This window comes from Borostomias antarcticus, assembly GCF_949987555.1.
Source record: "Borostomias antarcticus genome assembly, chromosome: 7".
NCBI lineage: Eukaryota > Metazoa > Chordata > Actinopteri > Stomiiformes > Stomiidae > Borostomias > Borostomias antarcticus.
Window position 1 is genome coordinate 29098515 of NC_140240.1, and position 24516 is coordinate 29123030.

Here is a 24516-nt window from a genome sequence, read left to right on the forward strand (position 1 = left end):
CTCCCCCTCCAACCACCCCCACCCTCCCCCTCCCCTCCCCTCCCCAATGAGAGCCAGACACACCGTCAATGTCTTCAGCAGCGGACGGCGCATCACCGATCGGCCTGCTCCTGTGCTTCCTCTGGCACTAGCCGTGACCTGTGACCTCCCGCAGCGGGCGCGCAAGGGTCAAGGGTGGCAACACAGTCTTGAACGAGAGAGGGGGGGGGGGGGGGGGGAGCCGGCAGATCGACGTACAGCACATTAAGGCGAAAAAAGAAATAAGGTTTACATTGTTTGTTTTTTTTTATTCCTCACGACTTTTAAAGTCTGCGATAAGGCCTCGTGGCTAAGGAACACAAGAGTGCCAAGGCCTCAACAATACTGAGTGACAAGTGACTTGCTGGGGTTGGTTGGGAAGAACAAGGTAAATATAATATGCGGTTTCATAACTTTAATTCTAACGTATTCCACTGTGTTCTAGAGTGGCGGAGGTGTTGGATCAAAGCAGTGACGGTTCTACTGGCGCAGAGCTGCACTTGAGAAACCCAGCAGCACTGATGGGCGACGGGTAGAAGTAGATGGAGGAACAGGCTAGCAGCGACACCTACAGGTCGGTAGCAGTACTAGCAGCAAGCCCTACATCAAGACTTCCTGACGGCGAACTGCACACAGCTCAAAAGGCATGCGGGGCTGGTCACCGCTCTACCCAGACAGCTGGGGAAGAACACACCAGCTATTACGAGTGTAAAACAGATCATTTGCAATGGTTTCTATAAGGCAGCGGAGAGAGAGAGGGAGAGAGAGAGAGAGAGAGAGAGAAAGGGGGGAGAAAGGGGGGGGGTTACAACCCTCTTTTTCTTTAGTATTTTCAAAATTTAGTTCACTTTAGCCCCATCTCCCTTGGAGGAGGAGAGGGAGAGAACAGAGGGGGGGGGGGGGGGGGGGGGGGCAGTTCCGTTTTAATCAACTGTACGTTCTAACAAGGCAGGTCTCGGTACGATGTCAACAAAAGAAAAACAACAAAACAAAAGCAACAAACGGCAGCAGCAGCAGGCCAGCGGAAGAACGCCAACAGGGAGGGGGTCGCGGTCAAGGATGGTGGATGAATGACCAAGACGACAGCTGATTATACCGACAGCAGGATATCTATAGCCAGGATTACACGACTGCTTAGTAGTACACATATTTATATGTGTGTGTTTATATATATAAAAAGGCAAACAAAAATCGATTGTACAGTTGCTTTTCCACACGCACTTCTTACTGAGAGAGGAAGACATAATTTTGATGCGTTACGAAGGGGTGGGGGGGTTAATCTCTTCAAGCGGAAGATACCATGAGAAGGTGGGGGGGGGAATCCTACTCAGCACAACTAGTAGGGAGACTAGAGGCTGCATGGTGAGGGCAGGTCGGTGGAACAGCTGAACTGAGGTGGATCTTGTGGAACCGGAGGAGGAGGAGGAGGGACGGATGGACGAGGGGAGGGGAGGGGGGCGTGGCTACTGCTTCTGCTGCTACTCCTGCAGGCGTAGGAGGAATTAAGACAAAGGCGCGAGGGTGGAATGAAAGAAAAGGCAGAGAAGAAAAACGACACGGAGGAGACGAAGGAGACGCCAGGACCGGGGGAAGGGGGGGGGGTCTGGAGGCCTCCTCTGTCTCTTTTTAGTCCTTCCATTCCTTCTTGATGTTCAGGTTCCACTCCCAGGAGAGGTGGTCGTGCTTGTCGTCGTCGGTGAACTTGGACTTGATGTTGTAGGTGCCGCGGGCCAGCATGCCCTTGGGCGCCTCCTCCAGCGGGGTCAGGAAGTGGTACTCGTCCAGCCGCGGCCCGTAGCTCCCCACCATGTAGTCAGACTTGTCGACTGCGACCCGGGGGGGAGGAGGAAGTCCGGGGGCGTGTCAGCCAGCCGGGGGGGGGGGGGGAGGGGGGAGGAGAGAGCAGGGGGAGGTGGGAGAGCAGGGGGAGGATGAGGAAACTTTTTTTTTTGAATACATATTTTGTCGTCCCCCCAAGGGAGGTTTGTGGTAGATTCTACTGCACATGCCCATTTCCGTTCATTCTTGCCGGGGTCTTTGTAAATGAGAATTGGTTCTCAATTGATTTTATCTGGTTAAATAAAAGGTCAAATAAATAAATAAAGGAAATGTTTTGGTGTGTGTCAGCGGTGGTAGCCGTGAAGCTAGCTAGCTAGCGCAGCACTCACTTTTCACTCCTTTCCTGAAGGTCTGTTGGACGTACTTGAGCCCAGAGACGATCTCCTTGTTCACCTGAGGACAGAGGCGGCGTCTTATTTCTATTCATATAGAATTATTATTATTATTATTATTATTTTTTTTTACTGTATCCACACAAACACTATTATCCGTTTCACGTTTGTTACGTGGGAGGTGATGTGGAAATCACCTCCGGGCGGAGAAAACATCAAAGGGAAGGAGGAGACTTAATTGGAGTCCATAATTCTTTGAGCTCCTATAAGTTGCCTTTACATGCATTGAACCTCCCCCCCCGGCCCCCGCCCCGCCCCCCCGCTCACCTTGAAGCTGATCTTGATTCTGTACTCCACCCCTTCCTTCAGGACGAACGACTGCTTCTTAAATGCCTCTAGATCGCCTGTTAAAAAGACATGAACAGAAGAGGAACAATAAGGTCTTGTCGAGTCACAAAGGGCACGCGATTCAGTTCACCAAGCGCTCTGTCACACGGTGATGGTTATTCTCTCTCTCACACACACACACACACACACACACACACACACACACACACAAATATATACACACACACACACACACATACACACTCTCTCTCTCTCTCTCACACACACACACACACACACACACTCTCTCTCTCTCTAAACTAGGGCAGCAGATGCTGATGCTGTTAGGTCTGTATGTGTGTGTGTGTGAAGTCAGTGACAGGGTAAACACTGCCTGCTCTATCAGCCATGGGGGGTCAGGCAGAGGCAGGGCTGAGTGAGTGTGTGTGTGTGTGTGTGTGTGTGTGTGTGTGTGTGTGTGTGTGTGTGTGAAGTCAGTGACAGGGTAAACACTGCCTGCTCTATCAGCCATGGGGGGTCAGGCAGAGGCAGGGCTGAGTGACATCACAATGGGGGTCATGATCATTGCAGTGGCAATGCCTCATTAACAGACTTAATGAAGGATGCTGCCCCACCCCACACACACACACACACACACACACACACGCGCACGCACGCACAAACCCATGAGATTAAGACACACTTTCCTCTTCACCACAAAGATGTTTCTTCTGTCCACCATAAATAACAACGCCCCTTCAAATGATCTCCCCAGAATTCCCCTCGATGCGATGTCAAAGCGCGCCGAAAACGACCGCGATTTAAGACCGCCGGCACTCTCTCTCGTCCTGACAATCTCTGGGGCGAGCATCGATTGCTTTGGTCTGGCCTTCCCGGAACTGGCGTCTCGGCGGGGATGAGTCAGAGACGGCTCAGCGTGACACACACGCGCGCACGCATGCACGCACACACACATTAGGGATGCACCGAATGCAAACGTCTGGGCTGATGCTGATGTTTAGATTAACAATCTGTCCGATGGCCAAAGGTTGCTTTTCCATCCCTCCATTTTGTGCCCCGGGAAACAAGGAAATGAAGTGTTCCAAAATGCTAATTTGTCAGATTTGCATAATGGGCACCTTTATCTAGGTGTGAACTATTTCTGGCATCTTGTTTTAAGATTAGGCTTCATATTTGTGTGCAAAGCGAAGCGACATATCCACAGTGTAGCTGGAATGGAACATTCTGTGGCAAAGCGCGCACTGCATCTCCATCTAGCCGAATATGGATCGCCTACTTTCAGCTTACAGCTCACAGCGTAGGCCAGAGAAAGAAAGAAAATACACCAAATACATGTGAGTGGCACGTAGCCGACGTGTTGCCCTCCAACGTCACCGATCGTCTCCGAATCTGCAGCTGGGTAGGCTAGGGTTTTGAATCTGCAGCTGGGTAGGCTAGGGTTTTGAATCTGCAGCTGGGTAGGCTAGGGTTTTGAATCTGCAGCTGGGTAGGCTAGGGTTTTGAATCTGCAGCTGGGTAGGCTAGGGTTTTGAATCTGCAGCTGGGTAGGCTAGGGTTTTGAATCTGCAGCTGGGTAGGCTAGGGTTTTGAATCTGCAGCTGGGTAGGCTAGGGTTTTGAATCTGCAGCTGGGTAGGCTAGGGTTTTGCAAAACAAAAGAAGATACCATAATTGGCGCGACAAACATCGGCCACCGCCATCGGTGAATGTCATTTTATTTGCCGATGACCGTCAACAAGGCACTGACCCGTGCATTCCTACTATATATAAACATCCCTTGTATATAAACACATCCCTTGTATATATACACATCCCTTGTATATATACACACATCCCTTATATATATATACACTGGAATCGGTTGCTGTCAACTCTCAATATGAAATCCAAAGAGCTGTCCCCGTCAGTGAAGCAAGCCATCATTAGGCTGAAAAATCGAAACAAACCCATCAGAAAGACCGCAAAAACAAATACATTCACATACAGATACATTCTTAAACAGAAAGAAAGCGCTGGTGAGCTCAGCAACACCAAAAGACCCGCTAGACCACGGAAAACAACGGTGGTGGATGACAGAAGAACCGTTTCCCTGGTGAAGAAAGACCCCTTCACAACAGTTGGCCAGATCAAAGTCTAGACAGAGACAGAGTCAATACAGAGGGTTCACCACAAGATGGGAAACATTGGGGAATCTCAAATTGGAAGACCAGATTGGAGTTTTCCAAAACACATCAAAATAAATAAAAAGCCAGTACAGTTCTGGAACAACATCCTAAGGACAGATGAGACAACGATAAACTTGTACCAGAATGATAGGAAGAGTATGGAGAAGGGAAGGAACTGCTCATGATCCAACAAAAGCAGCATAAACATACTGCTAAAGCAATTCGTTTTTCAAGGCAGAGAAGTGGAAGGTTCTGCAATGGCCAAGTCAATCACCTGACCTGAATCCAGTTGAGCATGCATTTCACCTGCTGAAGACAAAACTGAAGGGAAACCGCCCAAAAAAACAAGCAGGAACTGAAGACCGCTGCAGTAGAGGCCTGGCAGAGCATCACCAGGGATCACACCCGGCGTCTGGTGACGTCTATGGGTTCCAGACTTCAGGCTGTCATTCGCCTTATTCACCTCAGCTGCCATATTGGTCAGTCTGACGTAATTAGGGGTGCGGATGCGGAAGTGCCCGTTGCCTTCAATGTTAAAAGTTCACTGTAAAAACACCACTTCAAGAACCAAAATAGTCAAAATAACAGGCTGAATACACTGTAATCTGGTAATGATGAGTTTGTAACCCCGATAGTGTATTCAGCCTGTTATTTTGACTATTTTGGTTCTTGAAGTGGTGTTTTTACAGTGAACTTTTAACATTGAAGGCAACGGGCACTTCCGCATCCACACCCCAGACTGACCAATATGGCTGCCAGGTGAATAAGGCGAATTGACTGCAAAGGATTTGCAACCAAATATTGAAAATGACAATTTAATTTATGATTATGTTAGTTTGTCCAATTACTTTTGATCCCTTAAAAAGGGGGGTTTCACATAAAAAATAAATATAATTCCTATACTGTTCAACCGATTTGGAAGTAAATACCCTCAAATTAAAGCTGAAAGTCTGCACTTAAAGAACATATTGGTTGTTTCATTTCAAATCCATTGTGGTGGTGTACAGAGCCAACATGATGAGAACTGTGTCAATGTCTGAATATTTATGGACTAATTGTGTGTGTGTGTGCATATATATATATATATATATATATATAGTATTAATTGTAATTAATTACAATTATATATAATTGTAATTAATTAGCTTTTAAAATAAGGATCAGCCCATGTTGCTCGCCTCTGACGCTAATTGTACAGTGGTCAGGCATTTATGGTAAATGTTAGGGATGCACCGATACAGGTATCAGTATTGGGGCCAAAACTGCATTCACATACTCCTCATAATAATGTCCCGATACTGCAAACCGATACCTACGTCGTCATAACGACACACTGAGTGACTCGTGAAAAGCGCAACAATGGAGTCAGTGTGATTGAAAAAGATTGCTCATGCTTCCTCCCTCACAGCAAAAGACTGTCTCATTCCCTCCTTCTCTCAGAGCAGGATCCTCCAGCATGTGGCTATGTTGCGCAATACCTGCTCCAAGCGAGGGAGAGACGGAGAGATGTCTCTTCTGATTTAGGAACAGCGAAAATGCTTTTTAGATGAATATCTTAACCTTATTGCAAGTTACAAACAGGGTTGGAGTGATAAAAGGTGCAAGATATAGCCTAAGTTAAGCTAGCTGGCTAGCTAACGTTATCTTACGTTACAACTAGTGCGGTCAATCGATAAATAAATAAAAAGAGTTAATCACAATAATAGGCTGATTAATCATGATTAATCACAGCAGATAATCACTAGCTAAACAGATAATCACTAGTATTATAATAATTTCGTACATATACTGTACTTTTATGTGTTTCTTGCACTTTGTCTTGCGTTTAATGTCTCATGTAAAGCACTTTGAGTTGCCTTGTTTCTGAAATGTGCTATACAAAATAAACTTGCCTTGCTAGTATTTAGTGTACTTGTATTTTTGGGCGGAGATAAGTACTTGTATTTTTGGGCGGAGATAAAACAATGACAAAGTGGTTAGAACTATCAAAAGAACATCTGTATGGACGCCCATCAGCCATAAACCAGGCTTGACCTGGCCTAGTTTTTACTACTTGCTTCGGTGGAAAGACGGTTACATCACACACACACAACTTCGGTTTTATCAAAACTTCCATCTTCCAACTTCCAAGTTTGTTGCTCAGCACACCAGGGGATATCTCCTCAGTCATCGTGTTATCTCAGCGAGTTCTTATAGGAGTGTTTACCTGGCTGAATAAGATACTGAAAGACGTGAAATGCGCAGATAACATTATCCACATACACAGTTTCACATGCCTTTCAGTAATTCAGCCAGGTAAACACTCGCGTTTTGAATTACGGGAGGAAGTTGGGTTCAAATTTGGTTACATGATTAATTTGCGTTAAAAAATGTTTACGCGTTAATGTTTCCAGATTAATCGTGAGCGTTAACATTGACAGCCCTAGATTAGCCCAACATTAGCCTCTTGGGAGCCAGCATCATTAGATAGCTTTGTGTGTTTTACTGAATCAAACCAGTGTATGTTGACATCCCTAACCTAGCTACTAGTAGCTTGCTATTTAGCTAGCCTAGTTAGAATCCCATATCACATTTGGCTGATTTGTAGCTACTTGGCTGTTGATATTCCAGGCCTGACTGTGGTAACTGAAAATTGCAGTATCATTAAAAGTACTCGTATCGGTACTTGGTATCGGCAAGTACACAAAAGTGAGTACTTGTACTCGGTTTGAAAAAAAATGGTATCGTCCCATCCCTAGTGAATGTTAGTGGTCAGCCACTGACGGTAAATGTAACAGCAGTCAGCCACCAACGATTAAGGCGCAGCGGTCACTCACCTTGCAGGTCCAGGGTGAGGGGCAAAGGGGCGGCCTCACAGACCAGGGTCAGCCGCGTCACCTGGACGTTGGGGGCAGTGGGGTCTGCCACAGGACAAGACAAGAACAGGTATGTTTAATAATACTATATATTACCTATTATATATATTATATATGCATATTATGACAGACAGCTGCCGTGATAGAGCCTCTACAGTTAGGCGGTGTGTCACACTACTCGTTATTTTATCGCTATGCTGCCTGAGTGGTTTTAATCCATTATTTCTGTATGGATCATTCTGGGACAAACGTCATTTGACAAGAGGCAGGACTGCAGTGTGTCTAGTAGGTGCTAGTCTGTTGGCGCACAGTACAGAATGTAACAGCTTGCTGTCTGCCCGTGGACCCCAGAGACTGGTGAAATCAGGACAGCTATCCTCCGTCACCTGGGAGGGCCACAGCCTTAATTAAACACCCGATTATTCACGGACAGCACCAATCCCAGGGCAGTCACACACACACACACACACACACACACACACACACACACACACACACACACACACACACACACACACACAAATACTGTAGACTCAAGTATACTCAACACACACACAAATACTGTAGACTCAAGTATACTCAACACACACAAATACTGTACTCAATTATACTCAACACACACACACAGAAATACTGTACTCAATTATACTCAACACACATACACACACAAATACTGTAGACTCAATTATACTCAATAGCACACACACACACACACACAGAAATACTGTAGACTTAATTATACTGAACAGCACACACAAATACTGTAGACTCAATTACTCAACACACACACATACACACAGAAATACTGTAGACTCAATGATACTCAACAACACACACACACACACACACACACACACACACACACACCATCTCTCTTACCGATTTCAGCGTGGCCGCCACCCAGCAGCGCCTCCTTGTACTTGCGGAGGCTCTCGTCGTCCTTGTCCAGCTCCTGGATCTCCTGCAGGGTCTTCTGGGCCGGCGGCTTGTAGTTGACCGGCTCGCCCTCTTCGTTCTCCGCGGCGATGGCCGCCAGCTGCTCCGGGGTCAGATCGTCCTCGGCCATGTCTGGACAGAGGGAGGGAGACGGGGGGAGGGGACGGAGGGAGGGAGGGAGGTAAGATGTGGTTAGCGTACGAGCGAGGGCGCCGGCCGGCCGGTCTCCTCCTCCTTGAACTCGTAAAGAAGAGCTGGAGGCCGGATTCGATTGGATGAAGGCCGAAAAACGGCAGCCACAACAACAACAAAAAGCATTCAACCAGAACAGTACACAAACAACAATCAGAACAGTACACAAACAACAACCAGAACAGTACACAAACAATATTTCCTGAATGTCCAGTTCATGGTTCTAATTGAGGGTGTAGAGCATTGCTACTCCTATGAAAGCTGACAACCATATTTCAGTAGCCTAAGTAGAAAATATTTCCACGATGAGAATTATAGCCAGCTAGATCTGGAGCCGGTTACCTAGAATTGAAACCTTCCCCCTGCTCGGAACGGCTGAAGGAAAAAGGTGCTGTTCTGGAGAGAATGGTCTCCCCTATTAAAGACTGGAGATGATCTAACTCTGAGAAATCAGAGCACACTTCTCTGAAACGACGTCACAGCTGTTAGCAGACAGGAGAATGAGGTCATGGTGCAAAGTCACATGACATGTCTCTTCTCTGTAGGCCGATGCTCGCAGACACACACAGGTATGCACACACACACACAAACACACACTCTAGGACAGGCGCGCAGTCACATTCACTCTATCACGCGCGCACGCGCACACACACAGCCATATTCACTATCATGCACAAACACACACACCTTCAAGCTCAGACATTATTGAGGTTAGAGGAGCAGCTGTGTTCCTCAGCATTGGGACCACCACCAAGGGGCTCTTCTCTCTAAAAACAGATCGATCAGCCAGTCTGTCTCTCTCTCTATCCCCCCCTCTGTCTCTCTCTCTCTCTCTCTCCGCCCTCCTCTCCCCCTCTCCCTCTGCCCTCAGGGCCCTCTCTGCTGGACTTCTAAAAACAAGCTCACACCCATCTACATACACTGTCTGACTTACTGACTGACTGACTGACCGACTCCAGGAAGGGCTTCTTCCTCCTGTACTTTCTTTAGTTTGACGATGCATCTAGACCCAGAAGATCTGGACCAGTACTCCTATCTCGGGCTTAAAGATATGATTTCAGATAACTCATTGCCATTGTAGCACGACTAGTGGCTGTGTAATTATTTAAACAGATCTTAAGGGCATATTTACAATGTTGTTTAACCACAACATGCTACGTTCCATTCTTTAAAAGAAGCCAGGGCAAGAATAGGGTCTAAAACTCAGCCGAAACTGTGCATTGGTTGAAGAAGAAAAAAAATGATTCCAGCTACTCAAGTCTACACTAGGCGTGTCATTATTATTGGAAAAAACAGCCTCCCTCCGACACATGACACAACTGGAGGCTAACAAAAGCAGGAAGTGCTGTGTTTAAGATGGAATGATCCGACATTCCCATTAAGGGTAACGGCTTCTTGGAACACTGGGCTGGCCCTGAATCTTAACTTAAGGTCAGATAATAGTTTGGATCATTAAGTATTAAAAAATCAGGAGGAAGGAAGAATTTTTCCATATTCTGTGGTGGAGTGTAAAAACGATTTGGTTGGCGTTAAGGACTGTACATCCCCTTCCCTTCCCATAAATCCAACGGGCAGCTTCGTGTGCCTGTGCCAGTGGAACGAGACTTCCTTTTGGTGGGGGAAAATGGAGCAGAGTGGATTACTGACGCAGTAGCCAATTCGGTTTGGGGGAGATTTGTACCTAGTTGCACAGTCATTATCCAGCTAATCCTTCACCACAGAGTTCAAGTACAGGGAAACTGTGGTAACTACAGGAGACAGGTAAACGCTGCAAGATGACATAATCTAGGACTGGGAAGAGGGTCTGCAGAAGGGCCTGATATTGTGTTTACATGAAAAGTATTTGTCAAGTCCTAGGAAGAGCTTCGCTGTACAATACAAGTATGTCATACATGACTGACTGCAACGTAGCATAGCTAAACAACATGTCACATATGATAACTGAGGCGTTTATAGATTAATGGGACACACTTGGAATAAACCTCTCCTGGTGAAAAGTAGCCTTATCATGCTTCTTATTTATTTAACCGAACCAGAGCGTGGAGCTTTGACAGCAACAGCAAACACTCAAGATAAATGGCAAGATGAATAACGATAAGAAATTATTTCAAATGTCTCCTCCCAGAATCCCTTCAGATCTTGGAACTGTCTCCGCCTACTTTGAACCGGATACTCTGACATGATTCAATCGGACGAGGTCTGAATTTGCACCAACAGCAACCGAGTGCATTAGGCTACCTCCAAAAACACCCCTTCAAGCAGATACAGTAGGTCTAATGGCACGCGGAGGTCCTCTGGGAACTGGGAAAGGCCTCGAGTCCTAGCAGGGAGTATGGCTTCCATCAACCTCGGGCGAACAGTTTGGAAGGCGGTGCCTTTGTGCCTCTGGTGCTGCTAACCAACATACCTCCACTCTCTCTCCCGCCGAACTGACCTGCCCGAACTAGCATCTCTGAGAGGAATGCCGCGGAGGGGGGAGAGCGAGCCGCGGGGCGTTAAACGTGCCTGAGCGCGGGGGGGGGCAGGGGGCCTGAGCACAGGGGGGGGCAGGGGGCCTGAGCACGGGGGGGGGGCAGGGGGCAGGGGACCTGCTCAGACTCATACTGGAACGTGCCTGAGCACGGGGGAGGGGGGGCAGGGGACCTGCTCAGACTCATACTGGAGGTTGACACGGCGCGCGCGCCACCTTGGAAAGCGCTTCGGCTCGTGGCTCAGGGTTTGAACTCAACTACCAACTGTCAGGATTTCAAAAGCCCAACCGACGCGCTATGACCTTGGCATAGAGCTAGATTGGAAGACTTTTTAAAGAGTGAACAGTCATGATATCCATTGACTCGTGTTTCATTTGATTAAGCTGACTGTTGCCTTGTGTTTATCTTAATAAATGTTTGCTGTGTGCTAAATGACACCGCAAGAGAGGAAGGCATCGAGTTACACACGAAGTTCCTAGATTGAAGAGGAAGTACACAGTTACACACATATTACATCCCACAATGGCACTGGATGAATGGTGACACACACTGCTCTGGTGGTGACCAAGTAGAACTGACTACATTAGGAAGGTCAAATCACAACCCGACAAATCACAACACAAATACTTAGCCCTATGTTTTTTGGGGGAAACTACAATACGTTTCAGAGCAGCAAAATGCAGCTGTGTGATAAAACTGACAATGAACAATCCAATGTTATCAATGACAAACATTAGGCTAAGGCTACTAGAGTTGAGGCTTTTATGCTTCAACAATAATAAAAAATGTGAACGGGTGACACCAACAGCAGTATTCTTTGTCTGAAGCAATTGTTATCTGCAGTAAGAAACTACAGTAGAATCAATTTACTTACTAATAACTGTCTCGTTAGACCATACCATACACATTTGCATCAATCGTGTAGCTGCCTTGCTCTTTGTGGACAAAAACGAACAGTATTCAAGCGATATTCAAACGTCAAAGACCACAAAGCATTCAGCAGCTTGCTAGCTAACCTGGAGCAAGTCATCATCCATCACGAGGACTGCCATGCTAGTTCACCATCACCCGATTCTACTAAATACCTGCTTAAATCATCCGTAGGATATGTTGTATACTTCAATATTGGCCATGATATCGCGCCACAATCACAACTTCTTTGATTCAGGTTGGTTATATTAGTGGGCTGAGCAAAGCAACATCGTTCTTGTCTGCAGGGTGGGACACTGCTAGGGAACATTGCTAGAACAACTCAGCACAGCTATCTAGTCTTGCCAAGTTGGGATGAAACGACAGACATACATACAAACAGGCTCTACATCTAAGTACACTTTCATATGTTCAATCGGTGGCGCTCTCGGGTAGTTTGTGCAGGTTCTTACCGGTGTACAGCAGATTTTTTCGGGGCGCTTCAAGAATAAGTGGTCCAGTCGCTCTGCACTGCTGTGCGAGTATGACGAGCACGCGCAACACGCTTCCGGGAACGCGCGCGCAACACGCTTCCGGGAACGCGCACGCGCACGCACTGTATGCGGGTACCGTGCGCGTATTGCTGGTGTGCGCGCCCTCAAGAGCTTTTTAGGTGGGGCCACTTATGCCCTTATCCCCCATTTATAATGTCTGGTTAAACAGCGAACAAAAATCAAGATTCAAAGGCAAGAAACATCATAAATAACACTAGAACGACACTCAGAGAGCGCATGTACAGTTGTTGAATCGTGTATAAAGTAGAGTGGACTCTTTTTGTTGAGTAATTCTATACGGCCTACTTCCATCAAGCATCAAAATAATATTGATCGCATTGATGATGACGCTGAATCTGTTGTGTAACCTAGATGAGAGAGCGCTTTGCTGTATCGCAGGGATTAAATATTAAATTGCAGGACCCAAGGGGGGGGGGTCTTTATTCGGCCACACATGACACACACATTACACACAGTGAGTGGAGACACGACACACAGCACACACACACACATGCAGTTTTTCGGGCGTCGCCGGTGGAAATTGTTCCCTGCCCTTCTCCCATCCAAGCTGTCCTCCTCCAGGAGCAGTGGGCAGCCATCGTTCATGTCTAAGTGCTCAGTCCAGGACTTGGTCAGGGACCAGACTGAATAGCCTGTTCTTCTGCATGTTTTTTGAGGGGGGGGGGGGGGGGACATGGGGAGACCGACCCTTGTGAACACGGGTAGAGTATTCAAACTCCACACAGAAAAGCCCGGAGGCCTTCTTGCTGCGAGGCAACAGTACTAGGTACTACGCCACCGTGGCACACTTTTGGGGTTCATCGTCTTGCTCCAGGACACTTCGTCACACTCCGGAAGCTGGGATCCTCCCTGGTGGAGGACAGCTCGGGATATTTACAGGGAGCAATATCCACCAGTGGCCCGCGAAAGTTGCATGTGTGTGCTGTGTGCCTCTCATGATATGTAATGTGTGATCACTGTGAGGCAGAATAAACCCCCATTGGGTCCTGTAATCATATTATTATTATTATGATGATTAGCCTATATGTAGAAATGGTTCTCAGGGAGCACAAACCTCCACCCATGAATGCATGCCGTGGCTCTGTGCATGCGCAAGTGGACATCGGTCTGGTAGTTTTTGTGTAATCCTGCTTACTAACTAACAGAATCACTCACTCACTCACAGACCTGCTGTACACACCACTAAAACATTACTCTGCAATAAAGACATTTGAAACCAACAGGCATGCCTCAGTCCTTCCTTGCAAAGTGAATTCTAAGTATCAAAGAAAGTCTCAACAAGAAAAACTTATTTTTGAGATTTTATTACAACAATAGCTCTCATTTTCCAAGGATGACTTACTCTAGCGTTTCTCAATAGAGTTAGGGTGAGAATGAGCTTATATAGCCAACGTTGGCTATGTAGATTAGCTTCCTTGCAACATCCTTCAGTATCCAAAAACTGCAGTTAAATTGCTTTCTAGACACAATTCCAGTGACATCAAGACACAACACATTACCTGACCAGAACCTAGTACATCATCCTAGTACAGTATGTATAAAAACTACCTAGCAATAAAACTGATTCTGAACTAGCTAGGCACTGTAGCTAGCTTAGGGTAACCAATGTCCATGACCAATAAACTTAGGTAATACGGTACCTTCTACGGATGCACCGATTGTGAAATTTTGGGCCCACACTGATGTTGAAAATAACAATTTGGCCGATAGCCAATGCCAAGGTTTTTATATTTTTGTTGTTTATTTTGTTATTTATTCCCTTTTGTGCCAGCTAACAAAGATGTTTTCATAATCAGAAAATAGCATATTTTAGCCCTTCACACTATCTCTGAATGAACACAAATCCAATCATACTGATAATCAACAGATAAACATCGACCACTGCCATAGGTTGATCGGTCATCTTATTTGCTGATAGGCCGATGGCAGTCAATACGGTGAATATCGCTGCATCTTCCATAGCATTGCAACTTCAATAATAATAGTAAAAGACATCATACAGTATTTCTGTCCTTTTTTTTTCCAGATCGTCCTCCCACTCGTGATACAGTAGGCCTACATGATATTAAAGTATATAAAGATCTGGAAGGAAAAAACAAACATTAAACCACTACAACGATATAAGCGCGTCCTCTTACAGAGGCTGCCTGCTTGGCTCTGTATTTCCTCTGTCTCTCTCTCGCCAAAGCTTTCCGTTTCTCGGAAGCCTCCGGAGTCTCGTTCGCTCTGTGTTGCCGTCTGAGCAGTTTATCCGAATCCCGTCGTTTGGCCTTAGCCTCCGGCGTCTCGTTTGCTCGGCGTCTTCGCATCCGCTTTTTCGCCGACTCCAGCTCTCTGGCCACCGCTTCCGGCGCCTGCTCCGCTCGCCGTTTGCGCATGGCCTCTCTCGCCGAAGCCTGGCGCTTCGCTGCGGCCTCTGGCGTTTCCAGGATCCGGGTTCTTCTCCAGCGTTCTCTACTGTCCTTCCTTCTCTGCGCTGCACTTTTGGATTTTGTTCTAGGCATGGTGGTTCCCCCACTTCCACCACCCCCCCCCCCCCAAAAAAAAATCATAATTATTATTATTACTATGATAGTTCTAAACGTATAAAAGAACAATATAAATCAATAACACAAAAACGTTGCGTACACACACATTACTGCAAAGAACTAAGTATATCAGGCCTAGTCACGTCAAGTCAAATGTATTTATGCATGCAGACACGCCCCTTTTTGGGTGAAAACGAGGCGGGGCCAGGGCGAAACTTGCCGGCCCATTTGAACTTGCCGCCATTCAGACTCAAAGTTGTTCAACCAAAAAGGGGCGGCAACCATACCCACGGCATGAAAGTTCCCGGATTATTGCTGTGGTCTATTGGAAAAATTCATGGGATTCTCAAAAAAATGCCGAAAATAAGGACCGTGTTTAACAAAGATTCCAAAAGTAGAGTATGTTTTGTTCTAAAATACATCATTGATGGCTCTGTGAATTTTTAAATAGTGGCGATGCTAACCTTTAACCTACAAAGTGACAGACCTCACCACTCTATACACAGCGCATAAACAGGTAAAAGTTTCCAGATGATTGAACCACATCAGGTGAATCCAAACGCTAAAGAATATACTGTGAGTATGCGTATACCTTAGGATCTCCCGGTCTAGCAAGTGACGGTTCTCAACAAAGTGTCACAGAGAAATTTCAAAGATACTCACTCACTCAGGAGGGTTTACCAATGACTAGCGCTGGGTTTTGAACGCTTGGAATTGCTAATAAGCTTGTTTGATGTATCTTATTCAACTTCAGGCAAACGCCTTTCCTAAAAAATGGTTGGTCTGGCATTCAAAACACGGTGCCAGTTATGGTGAACCTAGTCTCAAGGAGAGTTCTTTCGCTGATACACTACGTAAGCTACGCTAACTACATTGCTGACAAGCATGCTGCAGATCTCTCTATGGGTCTGGGACACTTCATGCAAAAAATCTGTTGTTCAAATCCTGGCAATTCATTGGTAGCGCCAGAATCCCGGTGACACCAATCAGTAACGACTTTCGCGATCAGGCGTTCCCACCCATAGATATCCCCCGCCATCGAACCTGGGCTAGTGTCTCTCATTTGCTGCTACAACCTGTCACTCTTTCAATTTTGACCCATTGATACACCCTCAGAACACCAGCTTGGGCGGCAAAGTTTCAAGATTCCTTTATTTGTCACATGTAATGTACGGTGTACAGTCACAGTGAAATGTTTCTACAGGCTTGTAACAAATTTACAAATTAACACTAATTACACAATAAGTTCCATTCCGTTCCTTCCGTACAGTATAAGATGGATTATGTACATTCTATATGCATATGAATAAATAATAAATAAATGACCGAGGGTGAGTTATGTACATGCTATAGCTATAATAATGAAGCTCTTCCCGAGTCTCTGTGTGCTTGCCCTGTGTGTGCGGTATCTTCTCCTTGACCATAGCAGAGAGAACAGTCTGTTGCCTGGGGTCTCTCAGGATCCATGATCTTGCATGTTTTGGAGTAGATGTCTTCAAGATGGGGGGAGGGGTGGGTGGGTTGTACTGACCGTACAACTCTCTGTAGGACCTTGCGGTCCAGAGAGCTGCTGTTCCCGTACCAGGTGGTGATATTCCCAGTCGGGATGCTCTCGGTCGTAGATGAGTAGAAGCTCCGTCGGATCTGGTGGAACGCCCTGACAAAGTGGCACAGACTCTGTTATGTAGTATGTGGAGCGCAGCAAGTCAACGTAATATTTGAGTGTGGAGAGATTATGGTGAAACCCTCCTGAGTGAGTAAGTATCTTTTAAATTTCTCTCTGACGCTTTGTTGAGAGGCATCACTTGTAAAAGCAGTGGGAGATCCTTATAAGAACAGCTGGTCTACGGCGGGACTAGGGACTGTACATATGAGAGCGGCAGCTGGTCCAATGGCCGTACCTAACAGTCCCTAAACGGGCTAGCACGCAGGTAGTTCCCTGAGCACGGAAAAAAGAATAGCTTCCAAGTTGTCAACCCAATTTACCACACACAAAAAGAAAAAATGACCATAGTCCTGCTCACTGCAGAGTAATGGGCTATATGCACAACTCCAGTACTTCCTGAAATTAGACATGCTTCTCCATTTCCTGTCTTATTGGATGAAATGATTATTCAGGTGTACCTGACCATTGTGCTGCAGTCAGGCACACCTGATTAATCACTTCATCCAATAGTGTAGGACAGGAAATAGAGAAGCATGTCTAATTTCAGGAAGTACTGGAGTTGTGCATATAGCCTATTCGCCTACAGTAGGCTCATTTACATTGTTTGGTCATAGCATCACGTTTGCCACAGGAAAAGTTAAATCTGGCCAGCGTTTGCAAGAGCATTTGATATAAAAGGCATGAGAAAACCGTAGGCACATAACGTTAATGTCATTTATGAGCGATATCCAAATACTTATGTATACAAAGACATTAGATTAAATAGAAATACTTACAGAAGTTGTGTTATCTGTGATTCCCTAGTTTAGTTGTCCATACCGAGGACGCGCGGTAACTTTAAATGAACAGTAAACAGGAAGTGAAAACAGGCAGGGAGAGCTGCGATTCGCTGCCTGTTGACCTGTCACGTCTCAAATACGTCATTTCCGTACTGACAGACGAGATGAAAAATCTTGCAATGAATTATAACGACGGTGAGAAATAATTTGTGGATCTGTCAAATGCACTATCCGGCAATGTCAACGAAAGCGAGAAATAATTCGTGGATCCGCCCCGTGATTAGGATGTAATGTGTTCTTCCTTGCCCCGTGCTACACCCCTTCATCATGGAAATCGCTCTGGTCGTTTTTGCTTCCTTCAGACGAACTAATAGCTGCTACACACTTAACACAGCTACTACACACTTAACACAGCTACTACACACTTAACACAGCTACTACACACTTAACACAGCTACTACACACTTAACACACGGCACGGAAAACAATCTCCTCCCCCGGTCTGTGTCCTGGGCGGAGGAAATAACCTTTGTTTGTCCATGGTGAGAACTTGCAATTGCTTCAAATTAAAAACAACACTGTAGTGGTATTCAGAACGGAAAGTGTACTTATGACATTATCCCCATGACCTTGTTCATTTTCAAGGCGTTGACCGGCAAACAGCCACTGTATATAGCTGCCCTGTTGGACAGGGATGCTCCAGCCCATCAAACACGTTCTAGTGACTGGATCACACTTAAAGTTCCACGGGCTAGTACAGGTCTAGTACAGGACTAGTACAGGTCTAGTACAGGACTAGTACAGGACTTGGCAGGACAGCATTTACTTATGCAGCCCCAAAGTCCTGGAATGACATTCAGTCCAAGTTAAAGCTGGAAGTTCTTCAAGATTCGCATGTTCTTGTCCTGCAACTGGCCTAAAAATAGGGTCTGGATGTGCACAGCTACTCTTATTTTTCCTGTATTTTGTTTAAAATGTGCCCTTTTTTGCATTTCGTTTTATGACCTTAAGTGTTTCTTGTACTTTGTCTTGACGCTTTGTCTCATGTAAAGCACTTTGAATTGCCTTGTTGCTGAAATGTGCTCACTTTGTACTGACGAAGGTCCCTGCGTGGACCGAAACGTTTGCATCTTTTTATCCCAGTAAAATTGATCTCATTTTCTAACAAGACTTTGTCTTTATTTGTTTGTGTGCGAGTCCACTTTTGCTTTTTGAAATGTGCTATACAAATAAACTTGCCTTGCCTTACTGTATTATCCCCATGACCCCCACAATTTCACCACACAACCCTCTCTAAAACATTCTGGTTTACACACTGGTGACTCAGCAAAAGTGTGTAAACACTAGGAAACAATCGTGACGTCAGTCAACACATTGTTTCAACCAGAAAAATAAAATTGCGGACTACCAAATGAAAACATTCCACACCGGTTAGCGAGATGTCCAGCTATGCCAGAAATACGCCTGCTTCTTATCAGGCGTTGACCGGTCGATGACTCTCGCCCAAGATCTCCTTCCAAAAACTGCCCACAATGTTGTACAAGACAAATCACTCTTTCCATGACAAACACACAGGCAGCATGACAAACGCACAGGCAGCATACTGTGTTTTTTGTAGGTTTATTACAACTAACCTACACAATGAGAACCGGGAAAAGGGGGGGGGGGAGAATCAAAGAAAACCCCCCTTCAAAAACCTAAAATTGTCCACCAAATAAAAGGTACAAAAAGTGTTCATAATCTTAAAAAGGGAGAAACTAGGTCCATACATTAAAATGACTTGAATACAGAACGTGGTAAAACATTTGAGTCCATTGCTTTGACGAGACCACGATGACCAGCCCAGGGTGTCAGAAAACGGCAGAAGGATGGGCGAGGTCAGGACAGGGCCAGATCCCCACGAGTGCTACTAGAAAAAGGTTTTAACTGGTTTCCATCTGAAATAGAATTGAAAGCACAGTTAGAATCAACAGAAAAAAACACATACCACATCATTAACACACTTATCAGGAATATTCCCAAAACACGTCAAAGAATAAGATAATGTAAACAAATTTGACCCGTAACCCCTTTCTTACCTTTGCGTTGTAGGCATCCAGCTGGGCGTCCAGCTCTTCGGCAGAAAGCTGCGGTCTGCTTCCTCCTCTCCCACCTCGCCCCCTCCCCCTGGATCCTCCGCGGCCGCCACCGCCTCCTCCTCCACCGCCTCCTCCTCCTCCTTGTCTCCTCTCGGAGTTGGGACGCCCGATTCTGTCTCTGTTAAATCCGCCAGTTTTTGAACTGTAGAAGAAAATCAAAACGGGTCAGCCTCAAAGCAGGAAGTCGTGGGCATGTTTGAACAGCCCGTGTCACCGTGTCGATGAAAGTCACATCAAGCCAGCCTAGCCAGAGAGGAGAACCCCATACCTCTGTGTAGACTGGCGTCTCTGTGTGTCGATTTGTGACGTGACATGCTGGATGCTCATGGGACGACCTAAGAGCAGAAGGAAAAAGATAAATTTTTCAACCCGAAAACCATTTAAAGCATCGTCAACAAACAACGAGTTTAGTTTGTTCCAAGAGTAGAGAGTTAAAAATGAAACCTCACCATCCAGAGGGACATTGTTGTACTGTTTCATGGCTTTGAGCGCATCTGCCCTTCTCTCAAAGTGGACATCTGCAGTTCCTTGGCTGCGACCGGAACGGTCATAGTGCACAGCTGCCTTCTTTAACGTGCCGAACTCCGCAAATAATTCCTGAAAAGCACAAAGATGAAAAATGTCAGGCACTGTGACAGTGGTTTTGTCAATAAAATGTACCGGTACCATCGCCAACCATAGTTTTTCACCATATAGACATACCTTGATGTCTGCATCGGAGACCCCAAAGTCGAGATTTGAGACCAGGAGCTTGCCACTGCTCTCCCCGCCGCCGCCTCCTCCTCCTCCTCCTCCAGATGCGCCGACAACGACACCTCCACCGGTGCGACCGCCGATTCCGCCATCGAACATGTCATGCTGCCATTTGTCCGGCAACTCTCTTGGCTGTAAGGGGGGGTAATAAAAACACATGCAGCTGCTGACTACTGGTCCCCCTGCTCCTGCCGACCAGAGACTGGGCATGTGCGAACCAAACCACTGCTGTGGCAGGCAGGGGAACTTTTTAACACCGCTGCCATTTGGTCAATTGGTCAACTGATGGAAAAGACTTCATTATTCTTTGATGACATTTTCACACACAAAAAAAAAAACTATGAGCATCCCATCCATCATCCGACAATACAACAGTTAGTAAATGAAAGATTGCATGAAATAAACAAGTAAACTATTGGGAAAAAATGTCCAATTAAGTAGATTCTAAATGGTCCTGCATGCACTACTAGCGTTTGGGGTGGCTGGGTATGCTAGTATATTGTGGCCCTTCATGGTAAAAAAAAAAGTCTTCATGGTAAAAAAAAAAACTAAACTGACTTGAACTCCCAAATGACAATTCAAGTGGCGGGACCAGGGCCTAGAAGACGGTGTGTCTTCCTCTCCTCCAAACCAGCGAGTCCATCGGGGGGATCCTTGCCTTCAAGCTATGGGGGGGGGGTCCTTTTATTGTTGTCCTTCACTGCCTGACCATAGAAAGTTCATCAAGTTGGTCGTGTGTTCTTTGAGCAGTCCGTATTTAACATAACCAAGCATTCAGCGTGGCACAGCAATGGCGAACCCGTTTGCTGAGCATCCATCTTAAGGATCGCCATTTTGTTCACTGGAAGTTGTGTAATCAAGTTAAAACTCAGGCCGAAATTGGTTTAAGTATCTAAATCGTTGAAAAATAACTGGTTCCTTTACGATTCTCACGACCATCTGAGGCATGGCTTTAGCAACCAGCTAACCCTAACCCTCAACAATAGGGTGAACTAGCAGAGCGAGTGGCTTTGCTAGCGGTAGCATTGAAGATAGCACAGCTATGAGCATAACCTCAGCTAGCTAGCTGGCTAGCCGGAGCTAATACAAAGACTCCGTCCCTCGCATGAGGCTGGATGGCAGGACCACACTTCCCTGGCCGGGATCGGACATGCGGGACACCGTAGTTATGGGATCGATGCTGCTGTAGCTGAGCTGGCTAACGTGAGGCCACGACGGACCCACTGCTGGCGAGGCACGTCTTCAGACGCCATTAGCAGTGGGATTAGCGTGATTTAGAGGTGAGATCCCCGGATGTGCCCACTCTCTCTCGGGAGCTCCACATCATGCATTGAAAAAAATGTTGAACGGCTTCACAGAATATAGCATTATGTGACGTTCGTCGTCGGGGGGATGTCGGACCGTTTTCATTTTCATTTCTCCTTCTTGTTCCTACCCTGCTGTACGGCGTGGGTCTGCTACTTCTTTCCCGGGTGAAACTCTGTCTGCTCTTCACAGGCCCGGATCCTCCGCCTGGTCGTCGGCCTCCTCGGTTCCCTCGTCCGCCACCACTACTACCACCACCTTTCTTATTCTGTTTAATAATGTCGTCCAAAGACATATCCATCTTATCCGCCATTTGGCACTACTGTTGCTAAAAATTAACTAAAACGTGGAAAAGCCCTGAGTACGCAGTCTTGGTTGCAGACCTTGTTCCTGGTTGTGCGAGGAGAGAAGAAGAGACGGCGGGGCGGTTAAATAATCCAAGGAAATTAGGTCAGCGGGTGTTTCTGCAACTTCCGTTCGTCGGTTTCATGACCATATTTGGCGGTGCTGCCACCTGCTGGTCATATTCATACACGGGACTGCATCAGTGCTGCTAACACGTGTTGCTTTACTTGCTGTGTACGGTTTTAGGGGAGTAATCCAGACATTTTGTTTGGTCAATAAAACCATTCACAGTAAAAGATATACTGGGCTGCTTGGCACTGTGGTATGTTACCACTACCTCATATGAAATCGAACAAATCATTTTGTCTCCCGACCACTGCCAGTTGGCGGCGCTGTTTCATGTCCCCTCGCTTAGGTTGACAAGTGAGAACGATGTGAAGAAGTGAAATGAATCAAGCTATCTCGCTTCGTTAGGCTACAACCAACTCTTAATTAGGATATAAAAGGTATCTATTGTGAGTATATATCTTCAATGAACCACAGTTAAATCTATCAGGGCACAATATTTCTGGCATTCACTGCCAGTTAACGTAGTGTGCTGCAAAGCTATCAAACTATAACGTTATCCGTGTTAGCCAGCCAGCTAACTAGGGTTGTTGTTGATCCAAGGGTGTGAATGTTGTTGTTGTTGTGTCCACTAGAGAGAAGATGAAGGTGAAGATCAAGCAGTGGAACGGCGTGGCCTCCTGGCTCTGGGTGGCCAACGATGAAAACTGTGGGATCTGCAGGATGTCTTTCAATGGCTGCTGTCCTGACTGTGAGTTACTATGCAAACCAACCATGACACTGCATGTGAAAGGGCCGAAAGCTACAACATGAGCAAAGCGATCCTCGTCTAAGTTCTATCTATGTTCACCTTGCTTTTGACATCTCCTGGTCTTGACGTTCAACCAGGCTACGTTTATGTCCATCTAACGTCCTATCTGTCCCGAGGTGGTGTCTACCTGTGTGATGGATGGTTTATAGTACAACACTTGCTTTTCTTACGTTAAATGCAATTATTGTTAGTCGCTTTGGATAAAAGCGTCTGCTAAATGACTAATTTTTGATGCACTGTCATAGTGGTGTTTTTATAAATTTGTCAAATCATATCCTGTACCATTATCAAAGAGTGATTCCTTTAAGAAGGTATATTTCTGTCTTTCCAGGTAAAGTTCCTGGGGACGACTGTCCGCTGGTCTGGGGTCAGTGCTCCCACTGTTTCCACATGCACTGCATCCTGAAGTGGCTGAACTCACAGCAGGTCCAGCAGCAGTGTCCGATGTGCCGTCAGGAATGGAAGTTTAAAGAGTGACCTCGCCTTGCTTCGGGTTGCCTTTCAAAGACTCTTGACACACGTGCCACTTTTGGAGGATTGTCTTATCATTTTGGAAATTATGTACATCTATTTCTATGTTTTTGTACCTTTTAACTATCTGTTTTCGGCGGTTGTATGCTTGATGAGAATGTGAATAAATATCTCTGTCAGTTAGGTCACAACCATCTGATTGATTTAAAACTGGATTAGGCTACATTGGATTAGGTAAATGTCTTCTTGATCAATCTGAGGGATTGCCTCCATGGATTTATGGCTTTGAGTACATCTATGATCATTTCCTTCCCAGAGTGATCAACAGTATTGTATTGTAGGAGACTGAATGCCCTTATGGAAATTAACACCTATAGGGTCAAACACTTTGGCTAAGGTGGGGATTATATTAGTGTGGACGGGTTACTCATATGATCATAGGAATGAGCGTAATCATAATTTATGCCTGGAACCAGCAATGTGTTGAGAGACTTGGCTAGATTACAGGTGCATCTCAGTAAATTAGAATATTGTGGAAAGTTCATTATTTTCTGTAATTTAATTCAAAAAGTGAAACTTTCATATATTATAGATTCATTACACATGATTGCCTCCATGCCTCGCTCCACGTATTGAGTGTATAAATGAACATACTGAACATACTGTACAATCATAAAGATTAAAATAAAAAAGGCTTGAAATATTTCACTTTGTGTAATGGATCTAGAATACATGAAAGTTTCACTGTTTGAATTAAATTACGGAAAATAATAGACTTTTTCCACAATATTCTAATTTTCTGAGATGCACCTGTTGATTGTCCAACACTACTACCCTCGTACTCATTTTCCTCCATCCTGAACCCGATTTCACTCAGTGATCTGATCCATAATGTCTCTGCAAATTCACAGACTAAAAAGCCTCAGCAGCTCCTGCACTGTACTACCCATGATGCACTGGGTGGGTTGAACTCTCCTAGCAGGAGCCAATTAGACGGCAGCATTCACAGTCTCAT

At 45.8% G+C, this 24516-nt stretch overlaps 3 protein-coding genes across 5 annotated transcripts; 1 reads left to right on the plus strand and 2 right to left on the minus strand.

The window, feature by feature from the left end:
* Nucleotides 1-952: 952 nt before the first annotated feature.
* On the minus strand, nucleotides 953-12595 carry LOC311311754 (rho GDP-dissociation inhibitor 1-like). Its single transcript, XM_084441515.1, has 6 exons — nucleotides 12538-12595; nucleotides 8436-8624; nucleotides 7518-7601; nucleotides 2517-2593; nucleotides 2187-2250; nucleotides 953-1844 (listed from the first exon to the last, which is right to left on the minus strand). Exons 2-6 carry the CDS (start codon nucleotides 8620-8622, stop codon nucleotides 1645-1647), a joined length of 612 nt encoding a protein of 203 aa, XP_084297641.1. The 5' UTR covers nucleotides 8623-8624; nucleotides 12538-12595; the 3' UTR covers nucleotides 953-1644.
* A 6636-nt stretch (nucleotides 12596-19231) lies between these two features.
* LOC311311339 (THO complex subunit 4-like) lies at nucleotides 19232-22238 on the minus strand. The gene is made up of 6 exons (XM_084441021.1): nucleotides 21939-22238; nucleotides 20453-20635; nucleotides 20200-20347; nucleotides 20019-20085; nucleotides 19691-19892; nucleotides 19232-19549 (listed from the first exon to the last, which is right to left on the minus strand). The coding sequence occupies exons 1-6, from the start codon at nucleotides 22119-22121 to the stop codon at nucleotides 19535-19537; spliced, it is 798 nt and encodes a 265-aa protein (XP_084297147.1). The 5' UTR covers nucleotides 22122-22238; the 3' UTR covers nucleotides 19232-19534.
* Nucleotides 21065-23810, plus strand: anapc11 (APC11 anaphase promoting complex subunit 11 homolog (yeast)). 3 transcript variants are annotated; one of them, XM_084441022.1, is made up of 4 exons: nucleotides 22242-22258; nucleotides 22537-22668; nucleotides 22855-22970; nucleotides 23362-23810. In XM_084441022.1, exons 3-4 carry the CDS (start codon nucleotides 22862-22864, stop codon nucleotides 23505-23507), a joined length of 255 nt encoding a protein of 84 aa, XP_084297148.1. In that variant the 5' UTR covers nucleotides 22242-22258; nucleotides 22537-22668; nucleotides 22855-22861; the 3' UTR covers nucleotides 23508-23810. The 3 variants fall into 3 exon arrangements, with proteins under 3 accessions (XP_084297149.1, XP_084297148.1, XP_084297150.1); XM_084441023.1 differs by lacking the exons at nucleotides 22242-22258; nucleotides 22537-22668 and adding an exon at nucleotides 21065-21783; XM_084441024.1 differs by lacking the exon at nucleotides 22242-22258 and having other exon boundaries at nucleotides 22600-22659.
* Nucleotides 23811-24516: the final 706 nt, after the last annotated feature.

What these genes read in the sequence shown, in the direction of transcription:
- LOC311311339 (XM_084441021.1), bottom strand. Translation starts at nt 22,121, where the DNA reads ATGGCGGATAAGATGGATATGTCTTTGGACGACATTATTAAACAGAAT. An exon ending in TCTCCGATGCAGACATCAAG is followed by an intron (nt 20,348 to 20,452) that starts GTATGTCTATAT and finishes TGTGCTTTTCAG; the next exon opens with GAATTATTTGCGGAGTTCGG. An exon ending in CAACAATGTCCCTCTGGATG is followed by an intron (nt 20,086 to 20,199) that starts GTGAGGTTTCAT and finishes TTCTGCTCTTAG; the next exon opens with GTCGTCCCATGAGCATCCAG.
- LOC311311754 (XM_084441515.1), bottom strand. Translation starts at nt 8,622, where the DNA reads ATGGCCGAGGACGATCTGACCCCGGAGCAGCTGGCGGCCATCGCCGCG. An exon ending in CCTCACCCTGGACCTGCAAG is followed by an intron (nt 2,594 to 7,517) that starts GTGAGTGACCGC and finishes TCTTTTTAACAG; the next exon opens with GCGATCTAGAGGCATTTAAG. An exon ending in GAATCAAGATCAGCTTCAAG is followed by an intron (nt 2,251 to 2,516) that starts GTGAGCGGGGGG and finishes CTCTGTCCTCAG; the next exon opens with GTGAACAAGGAGATCGTCTC.
- anapc11 (XM_084441023.1), top strand. Translation starts at nt 22,862, where the DNA reads ATGAAGGTGAAGATCAAGCAGTGGAACGGCGTGGCCTCCTGGCTCTGG. An exon ending in CAATGGCTGCTGTCCTGACT is followed by an intron (nt 22,971 to 23,361) that starts GTGAGTTACTAT and finishes CTGTCTTTCCAG; the next exon opens with GTAAAGTTCCTGGGGACGAC.